Here is a 10686-nt window from a genome sequence, read left to right as displayed (position 1 = left end):
CGAAATCAGGACTACTTGGGATTTAACCAAGACAGAACCAGAATCAGAACTAGATGATAGTAGCACTAAAAATCATCATAGACCTGCACTACACTTATTTTTTAATTCTACCAAAGTACACTATTTAGATTGAGAAAAGTTTATATAATTATTTAGCCTTGTTGTATAAACAAGCCTGCATAACTTAGTAAATATAGAATTTGAAAAATAACAAACCTAAAAAGAAACACTAGGTACGAGATACATGAGTACCTATGATACGGTGATACTTTTGGTAAACGACCATTTGACTAACATGTCTGTCTCACCTGCTCTTGTTCCATCTCTGTTCTGTCCTCATTCTCCATCTCCCTCTCTTGCCCTCTCTGTTCCTCTCTCTCCTTCTTTGTGCTGACAATCATCAAATATACAGTTGAAACCAGATATTTACACACTCTTCAGATCAAAACACAAACACTTTTTTAATTGTAACATCAAATCAGACTAAATGTTTATTTTTTTTAGATTGATAAATATAAAAAACATATTTGTTAACTTTAAGAGTAAGAAGAGAAACTATCTGTATTTCTTAATTGCAAATGGCACCAAATTGTATTCAAACTTGAGCCACACTTATGGAGCTCCACAGTTCTTTTCCTGGTGTTTTGGTTGACATCTCTTGATTTTCCCATTTCAAAGAAACAGGCTCTGTGTTTTGCCTTATATGCATCCACAGCTGTGCCACCAATTTACTCACATGGACTCTACTAACCTATCAGAAGCTTCTTCAGCTCAGAATGGAATCCTCTGGAGTTTTCTTATAAATTAACAATAAACTTAGTGTATATGTACTCCTAAATTTGATGAAAGTAATAAAAATAGACAGCTCTGTCTCTCTTTATTCTGACATTTAACTAATTCAAAATATATTTCAATATTTATCTAAAACAAAAGTTTACTCTAAATTGATGTTGTACAGTAAAAATGTTTTATGTTTTCTCCCTAAGGTGTATGTAAATATCTGGTTACAAATGTGAATATCTTGCTGTGTACTGAAATCCCTCTTGGTTTGCATAGAAATATACTGAACAACATACAAAGCATAATATATAAAATAACATTTACCTGAGTTTTTTCTTTGAAAGAAGCCTCTAATGTCCATTCTTATATTTCAGTACATAACTGAAACTGATTTAGTCGGGGAGGGTAAGAACTGAAAATATGAAATAAACACAGGTAAGCTAAGACTCTCTAAAAAAAATAGCATTTGTTCCTTTTCATTTCGCCATTTGGTGATTCACTTGAAGAGCAAGTAACGTAATATTGGTCAAGTGATCAGTTTGATATCAATCTTTCGTGATGCACCGTCATATTTACATTATTTGTAAGGTACGAATGATTTGCTTTGGTACCTGGTCAAACTTAAGCTCTCCTTAGTATGGCTGGCTCCGTTTCTCCAACAGCGCACTCACAGGCAGCAGCTGCCCCGCCCTCTCCCTCAGTCGCTTAGTGCCTGAGCTCGGATCATACCAATATCAGGGGGGATTCACGCACAGTCGTAAATTCCCACAGTGTGCACTATGTGCTTCGAATATTGTGTGTACTTTTTGTTTTATACAGTTGTCAGCCAGGCATCTAACTATGAAAAAATTACACTCCAAAAGACCCCGGGCTTAAGCCCAGTAAGCCACCCCCACGCTCCGCCCCTGATATAAAGTCCTTGATTTGGACAATCACAAAGCATGTAAAACATGGACATCACTTCCAAATCTCAAAAATGAAGCCAAAGTTCTTCAAAGCATGCAGTCTTTGGCCAACAGAGGGCGACTCCTGTGCTTACAAAAAAAGAAAAAGAAAAAAAGACTGAATACAATTTTAGGGGTAAAACAGTCCTTCAGATCCTTTAATCTGTGAGCCTCTTTCCTAACTTCACGGTTTCAGTTGCTAGTTTTGCGTCTTACATAAAATGGCAATGTTTACTTTTAAATCTGCGGTCCCTGTTAGAGCCACCAGGCCCTCTGACCACCACCAGTAGGGAATGGGTGAAGTGTCTTACCCAAGGACACTACAACCGAGACTGTCCAAGCCGGGGCTCGAACCGGCAACCTTCCGATTACAAGGCGAACTCCCAACTCTTGAGCCACAATTGCCCCCTTTATATAGCTGAAATATATAAACAATGGAATTTCCTTTTTTAGAATAGCAAAAAAATCTAGATAAGTTCACCCAGTTTACAGTGCAGTGAAAAAGTATTTGCCCTCTTCATGATTTCTTTATTTATTTCATTTTTGTCACACTTGCATGTTTCAGATATAACCTGATTATATACAGCACGCTCAAGTTTTAGAACATGAACTGATGGCCAGACATTCTTCTTTTTTCGCCAAGGTCCTGAAGCAGCAAAGCAGGCCCAGACTAACTCTTGACCACCACCATGTTTGACTTGGTACGATTTTCTTTTTAAGAAATGCTGTGTTAGTTTTATGCCACATGTAACAGTAACTCAAACCTTCCAAAAAGGCAAACCTTTGTCTCCTCAGTGCAAAGAATGTTTTCCCAAAAATCTTGGGGATCACAAAGATGTTTTTGGGCAAATGTGGGTTCTTTCGAGACTTTTTGGAAGAGTTATTGAAGCGCTTCTTTGGTGACAGTGGCCCCTCCTGGGAAGGTTTACCACAGTTTGAAGTTTTCTCCATTTGTAGATAATAGCTCTGGAGTCCTAAAGCCTCAGAAATGTCTTTGAAACCTTTCCCAACTGATAGATGTGAATGACATCTTTTTCATGGCACCGTAAATGTTACACATCTGCAATATGACATTGCAAAGTGATGAATTTGATGAGCTAATGCAGATGTTTCCAGGAAGACTTTTTGCCAAAGTAGCTCCAGTGATGTATCGATTCAGGGCAGCAGCTTGGGACACAGACAGATTACTCTGCAGTCGATGGTTGTTCTAAGCCGCAGATTAACAATGGGTTCCTATTCCTCCTGTGTCGGTATGCAGATGTCAACCAGGACTTATACTAATGCACAGAGTGTGAGCCATCTGGGAGGGTGAGGAGGGGGATGTAAGATGGAATCACAAGGAAGTCAAGGAGTAAAGATCACAAGCACCCATTTTCAACAGTTTAACAGTTCTGTCTTTGTCTCTTATTGTCATAACCTAAAAAGCGGATGAATTCTCTCGTGGGCTGAGGCTATTCCCAGAAGGCGCTGTGGAACCACATTGGACTCCCAGGTGAGCCTGATTGTGTTATCCTCACTGGGATGTCATCCATCTGTGCACAAAAAAATCCTCCTGCCTCCTGACACCTTTAATAATGGTTTGTTTGACTGTTCACTTACAAAGTCTCTGTTCAATGGTTAAAACAGATTTTTGCAACAGGTAGGTGTCTCACAAGTGTGAACAGCAAAATCATTATAAGATCATATATCTGGGTTTCAAACAAATGTTCCAAATACTGAAAACCGGAAATGAGAACACTCTAATCCACTGTGCTATGATGTGATGCTCTCATTGGTCTGTTGCTCCAAGCCTTCCCAGTGCACACACACACATACACACAAGCACAACATCCTCTTACTCTCTGTGATGCATTGGTCCCTTTCACTGTTAATCCAGCTGGGTTGTGCCTCCGTGCATTGCTGTACTTTTGCCATCTGATAAATTCCCCACGGACGGTCGGAAAAATCACATTTTAGGCCAGGAATTTTGTACTTTTTGGATTTACGTCAAGTGGGAGCTTCACATCAGAGCCTCTTGCTCGGGGGTGGTACTCGGCTCCACGGGACTTCTGAGCCAAACAATGAAGTCCCATCCAGGTAGCTCGACGGTGCTGCTGCCCATCGCCCTCTGCCTCAGTAAGGAACTTGCCGTACTCTCCAGTTGTAGTGTGACCGTGTTGTACGTGTTTGTGTGCAATCCAGTCTTGTAGGAAAACTTTGTAAGTGTTGAGTGTGCTCTTCACTGCCCCAATTTTGTCCTGCGTCTGTATACGGATATACAATTTCTTTGCACTTTCAGGTTTGTCAGAAAAGGTCCAGAGAAGTTCAGATGGCTTATAAGGGATGTTCCCTTCAGCTTGTTCTGATATTAATGAGAAAGGTTTTACAAATGCGCTTACCTTAATGAAATGCTCCCCAGGCTGTTTGTGTGTTTGTGTGTGTGCATGCAGAAAGGTGTACAACATTGTGTATTTGAGTGTGAACACCAATGGAATGAAACTAAGTAGATTTAGCTGAGGACAAATTGGAGCCTTCTTTTCATACCACATTATATTTCTGCTACAACACATATTAAATTTGATCTAACCTTTACTTTACTGTAATATCTTTCAGATTAAAATCTTTTTTCCAAGCACACATTGATTTAAAAAAAAGGAAACAATAAAATAGAATAAAATAGATACCCAGTGCAATGCAGGATATCAATTACACTCTTCGGTTACAGAATCTTTCTCCCAGGGAAACAAAACCATTTATCGTAGAGATAAAGATTAGATTCATTTTTTTTATTTGCCATTTGTACACATACACTAAGTCTGGGTACACAGGAAACCATGTGCAGAGTTTCGAGTCAGGGTTAAATAAATAGTCTTCAGAGCAGACTTTAAAAAGTCAGAAGTTTTTTACTTTGCTACATTTATTATATTAGTATTAATGTTATTCAGTATTTGAATTATGTAGATTTGAGCATATATAACATAGAGAACACACAAAATATGTTTTTGTTTTTTTTTTTTATCACAAATCAAACTACTCAGAAGTTCATAAAGGTACAGCTGAAATGATTAACTGATTAACCACTTTTTCATTTTGTGCTCAATTTTTCTGCTACTTTTATTTTTGTTCAGAGTATCTGTGGCTGGATTTCTCGCAAATTTTTAAAAAAGGGTAAATAAGTTGATGCAGAAGAAAATAATCAGTTTCAGAAGAAGCTCAGGCACCCTGTAAGATGCTTGTGGTAATATTTATTATTGTATAAGTTATATTAAATATATTTATTATATATTATTTTATATTTTATGTTATTATCTTTATATAAGGTTTTTATTAATAGTAAATAATGCAAATTCTGCTTCCACCTTGGCTGTCCTAACAATATAAAGGTTTTTGGGGTTGACTTTTTAACATAGCTACATAATGCCCTTGAATAATTGCCAGAAGGATGTTTCTGCACTAAATTAAGGCATTGCAGTGAACACGACCTTTATCCTTTTGCATATAAAAGTCACAACATCATCATTTTATCTCCATTTGTCATTTGTGTGAAATTCTGTCTTAATTGGAGCTACTGAGTTATCACAAAGCAACATATTTATTGAGGTCACAATGTCTTTGACCTTTGAGTGCAGAAACGTAATCAGTTCATCCTCGAGTTCAACTGAACATTTGTGGAAAACACGAAGAAAATCCCTGGAGACATTGTGCTCATGAGAACACTTTCCAACAACCGGGAACCATAATGCAATTAGCTGTGACTTGCAGTGGTGGTGAAGCGTGCAACCGCATTTTATGAATGAAGCTCATTTGTGGAAAAATCTACCAAGTAACATGGAAATTTCGCAACAGGAATTCATTACATTTCTGCAGAGACAGCTATTAAAAAACATCTGCAAAGAAAGAACACAGAGAAGCAAAAGCAAAACATCAGGGGTTTAATGATGCAGCTAATAACGTGCACTGGCATTAGGCAGAAACAAGGTCGTCTTAGACTGATTGAATCACAAAAGTTCCAAGTGGCGTGTGGAGAAAAGGCAAAAATGTCCTAGATGTCACCAATTTCTGAGCTAATTTTTCAGACAAGCGGTTTGTTTTTGCAATGCATATTTAACTTTTGTTTTATATCCTCTGGTCAAATGTATACAGACAGCCAGATCTCCTTTAGGATTGCTGTTTAAGCTCTGTTCTTTAATTCAAATATCAATGCTTCAATATTCAGTGATATATAAAATAAGATCAGTGTTCTTTACACCCCGTGTAAGCAGCTTGTCCAGAGCCAACAGTAGTTCTGAACCACAAAGGCAGAAATTAGACAAACTGCACTCAGTCACATCCAGTACATTAGAAAGAGAGCATCCAAATTTCTGTGTAAAGCCTGGAGCCAGAAAAATGAAGGCTGGTTTAGCATCAGATTGATGTTTATGGTTTTAGGGGTGACCCTGGAACAGCTCATCAGGTCTGCTGGCAAACGAATGTGTTCGAGGCCAACGACAAACTGAAAGCGATCTTGCAGTACAGATTTACTCCCAAATCAGTGCTCCAGTCAGACCTTGTGTCTCAGCTTTTCAGGAAGGTTTCAGTGAAAACTCAAACTACATAAGGACATGTTTTATATGACATGTTATATGTGGACTGACCGATGCAACCATACAGCTTATACATGGCTTTATAGTGCTACATGGAATTTGGCTCTGAGGGTGTATAATCCCTCCAGATGAATGGAATACAACATATTTCTGTATCTGTTTGATCCATCTAAGAACCTGATGGATCACAACTATGAACATACAAACATTGTATTCAAATCCTCAACAATCTAGTGGTTTTATTTTTCTCCCATCATAACCTTTTAGTTTAGTAACACTGTATTTACAGTCTCCTCATGTATGCATTCATTTCTTCTGCACTGAAAAAAGGAGTGTTTTATATGTCTTTAGTGCTCAATTGTGAGAAAGAGCATCGACCTTCTTTAGATAAAATGATCTTTTTGTAGTGTTCAAATATGCTTGTGTCTTGTCTTTCCCTCTCCACCAGGCTTGGTCCCCGTGTGTCTCAGCGCTGCAATCCCTGTTTCATGTGGTTCCATCTACAAGCGCTTTGCTCAGTGTTTACTCACACTCGGGGACAGTTTAGTGGACACACAAAAAGAGCAGAGCACACAGGACATCGATGCCATCTGCAGGTGTGTGTTTGTGTGTGTCAGTCTGTCATTTTTTTAATGTTATGTTAATGAGACTTGAAACTAGTGACTGAAACCACACAGCCTTTGGGAAAGTGTTCACTGAGGTCACAGATCAAGAGCTGAAGGGCTGTGTTTCTTTGTCCTTTCAAAATATTTTTTGGACTCACCTGTTTTTAATGCATACCAAACATATTATCGCTGGATGAATTTATGAATCAAATTTAGTTTTTCAGTTCCAGATAAACAGATCTGACCAATCAGGCCACTGCATCTGGCAACCAGTGAGCTTGTAGGTTAAAATGCGAGTGATCTGGAATTGGTAAGATAATACTGGTTTACCTCAGACACACTGCTAGTTGCTGCTCTGGGTCAACTGGATCTCTGCATCCTCAGAAGTTGTTACAAGTCTTCCAACAACAGCTCAAACTGCCTCATTGACATCCTTAAATATGTATGAAAGCATCCTTTTCATGAGAATCGGATGAATCTCAGTTTCTTATGATTTTTGTTTAGAAACATCAGGGCCAGCTCATCAGTGCTTGATATACTCAGTTGCTTAGTGGTGCATTTTTGAGGTAAAAAGCTTCACAAAAATATATTTACAGTGTGTACACGTCACACAAACCTGCTTCAGAAAGACGGTGCATGGGGATCTGCCAGGCCCGGGAGCCATCGCCAGTCCCCTTCGAGGCCTTCCCCAAACCGCAGCTCAGTTCATGTCCAAGCCTTCACTTTTATCTACTAAAAACACTGTCAAACCTAAAATGAGGACGTGGGCCCAGCGAGTGAAATAGTTTTTTTTTTTTTAACAATGCGCTGTGTGCAAAGGCCTTAAGAATAAAATATGAAGCTGGAAGTAAACATAATAGGTCTCCTTCGAATTACCAGAAAATGAGCTGTCTTAAGTCTGTGACCCAAAAGTGATGTCAGAGGGTCCTGCAGGACACCAGAGAAGTGATAAACCACAGGAAGTCTGCTACTTATCAACGCTGTAGTAATCTCATTACTTTAACATACTGGGTTATTATTGTGTTGGAGATGCTAACCTCTCTTCCTGTCCTGGTTCTTTCAAGGTCCTGGAATGCATTTCACGTTTGTGCCAACTCAGCTCTGGCCGGCTGTCCTGGAGAAGCAGCAGCTGTTTGGGAGTCTCTAAGACAAGAGTCCAGGAAGACAGAGTTTTCTGGAAACCTCTACAACATGTGCGCCAGCCGCACAACGCTCCCACCCAGCACCGTGCCTGCAGCTCAGAGCCCCCCCACGTCCGACCAGACAAACCAGGAAACACTGAAAGGGCAAACACACAAGCACAGCCCCACGCTCTTCACTGTACTGCTCCCTGCGTGCAGCATGCTGCTAGTTCTGCTCAGGAGTTAGTTAACCCATATTAACCCTTCGGTCAGAGTGATGCCAACAGGCACACAATCCATACAAGTCACTTTCATCATAATCCTTAAATAAGGATTCCTATAACTGGATCAGTTTGAAATGTTTGGTTCAGGACACTAATACAGCATTGACGCATTGAAAAAAATTGAAGACCTGTCTTCTGTCAGACAGAAGCCTCTTACATGAAGTCCACCAAGTTTTCAATCACTGCAAGAGTTTAATTGATTTTGATAAAATTCGCATAATCTAATATTTATTATTCTGCTATAGAAGAACGAACAGTTAATGTAAGGAAGAATAAACCCTTTCCCCACATCTCTTTAATGTGTCAACTTAGCTGAAAGAAAAGCTCTGGTTATGAAAAATATATATCTTTTAGCCCTGCTGCAGTTCATCACCAGTGTCCCATGATTTGAGGACAAAGGAGATTTTGAGGCATGCTGTAACGCCAGGTGTTCAGATCTGCGTGCAACCTAATCAGGTGTGATCCGGAGGAGAGTATTATCAGCGAGGGGGGCGAACTGTGTTTTTGTGCAGTAGGTTTAAGTCATCACCCTGTTTGACTGGTTTAACGACATGAAATCAGATTTATGTGACGACAGACTCTCTGATGTGCTGCTACATGTTATTATTTCATGTGACTTTAACCCAGTTTAAAGATGTCTCCTGTGGGAACAGTGTGCACATGTCTCAATAAAATGCACAAAAAGCATGCAATAAACATTTCCTTGGACAGTAATGAAGCATAAAGGACAACAAGCACATTAGTCAGCAGTCTGAGTCTCTTTAGTGTGTAATTGTCATTTGTAAAAATGTTTTTAATTTCTTTCACTGGTTTACACATCACTGGTGTATTTGCTGCATCATTTTCTAGTTTTGCATTATTTAGTGGGACATGCAACTTTACGTCACTGTGATTTTTCACCATGGAAGGTATGTTAACATACATGACACAATCTTGCTGAGTAATTGAAACTATTACTTGTCCTAAAATCAAATGCTCTGAGTCAGGTTTTATGTGTGTGTGTGTGTGTGTGTGTGTGTGTGTGTGTGTGTGTATAATCTTAATACCCTTAAGCTGTTTCATAACAGCAGAGTCATGATTAATCTCATCTATCTTTATTCATCCACTGTGTAGCAGGTTGCACCTCAAAACACTTAAAATCAGTCTCAGTGGCCTCAGAGCAGATAAACACCGTAGGTAGGAAGACTTGAACATCATCTGAGGAGTGATGACTGATGCTGTGGCAGTCAAGGGAACCTCAGGTAGACCTTAAATAGCTTTAATATTTATCAACCACCAGATTATCCAAATCTCACAGGTTAGCCTGACCAGCGCTCTTTCATAGTTTTAAGTGTGTATGTCTCATTCCGTTTGCACTACAGATTAGAGATGGACCGATCTGATATTACGCATCGGTATTGGTCGGATACTGACCTAAATTACTGGTTCGGATATCAGAGAGAAATAAAAGATGTAATCCGATCCATTAAATATCAAAAAAGTACCTCACAAAACTTGCAACATGGCTTAACTCGGCCCATAACCTTAGCACTCGGAGCAGTATGCATCACGTGATAGAGCGTTGTGTGTATTTGTAGCCTCACTACCAAACCGGCATTTCATCTCCGAGGAAGTTTTCCCAGAGAGAAGTAAAGCAAGTGTGTAAGTTCATCTCTGAATGTTTGTAAAGCATCCCCGCGTTAAGCTTAACAACCGATATATGGAGCGACTGCCTCCCTCTCTCCCTCCCTCTCCTTGCTGCTACTTCAATTGTGAAACTGATTAATGATCAGCTGATCAGCTTTTCTGTCCGTCTCTCTTCTTTGTTTTTGGCCCACTTCGCGCCAGAAAGAGGAAACCAGCGGCTGAACAACAGCAGCACGTTTAAGCTTGATAATCTGTTGTTAGGATTTATTTAATATTACTTTCTACACCAGGATCCTTTTCTACGTAGCTGACGGCTGGTAACTGTGCGGGGGCGGATCTAGCAAAGTTTAGCCAGGGGGGCCGATAGGGCATGAACAGGGAAAAGGGGGCACAAAGACATACTTTTCTTTCTTATTCTCATTTAAAATGTCCAGCTTTTAATAATTAATTGTCTGAATTTTACACACAACGTTTTAATCTGATGTAAAATGTATAGAAGTCCATTACTGTATATAGTAACTATTAAGTCTAATATACCCAAGTAAGCTATAGTACTTTTCCTTTGGGAAGATACCATCTGTGCAGTTTAAACTTCTGTTGAACAAAGATGTTGAATCGATTTAATTATTCTTGAAAAATAATTGATTTCTGTGCATTTTTTTCACACTGCATCAAATTAAAGTTGATTATGTCGATTAAGCATCATAAGGTGGGGGGTGGTTCCCTATTTTTTTTTTTGCTGGGAGTTTGAAACCCTATTAGTT

At 39.2% G+C, this 10686-nt stretch overlaps 1 protein-coding gene across 1 annotated transcript; it reads left to right on the top strand.

Moving 5' to 3' along the window:
- The first annotated feature begins 3784 nt into the window (after positions 1-3784).
- nrn1lb (neuritin 1-like b) lies at positions 3785-8617 on the top strand. Its single transcript, XM_085464972.1, has 3 exons — positions 3785-3839; positions 6735-6882; positions 7956-8617. The coding sequence occupies exons 1-3, from the start codon at positions 3785-3787 to the stop codon at positions 8257-8259; spliced, it is 507 nt and encodes a 168-aa protein (XP_085321098.1). The 3' UTR covers positions 8260-8617.
- The last annotated feature ends 2069 nt before the right edge of the window (positions 8618-10686 follow it).

Source organism: Copadichromis virginalis, linkage group LG1 (genome assembly GCF_057382275.1).
Source record: "Copadichromis virginalis isolate Kocher_CV1m ecotype Utaka linkage group LG1, C_Virginalis_male_GT1.1, whole genome shotgun sequence".
Taxonomy (NCBI): Eukaryota; Metazoa; Chordata; class Actinopteri; order Cichliformes; family Cichlidae; genus Copadichromis; species Copadichromis virginalis.
Note: the sequence above shows the minus strand (reverse complement) of the source record. Positions and strands in the feature narration are given on the sequence as shown.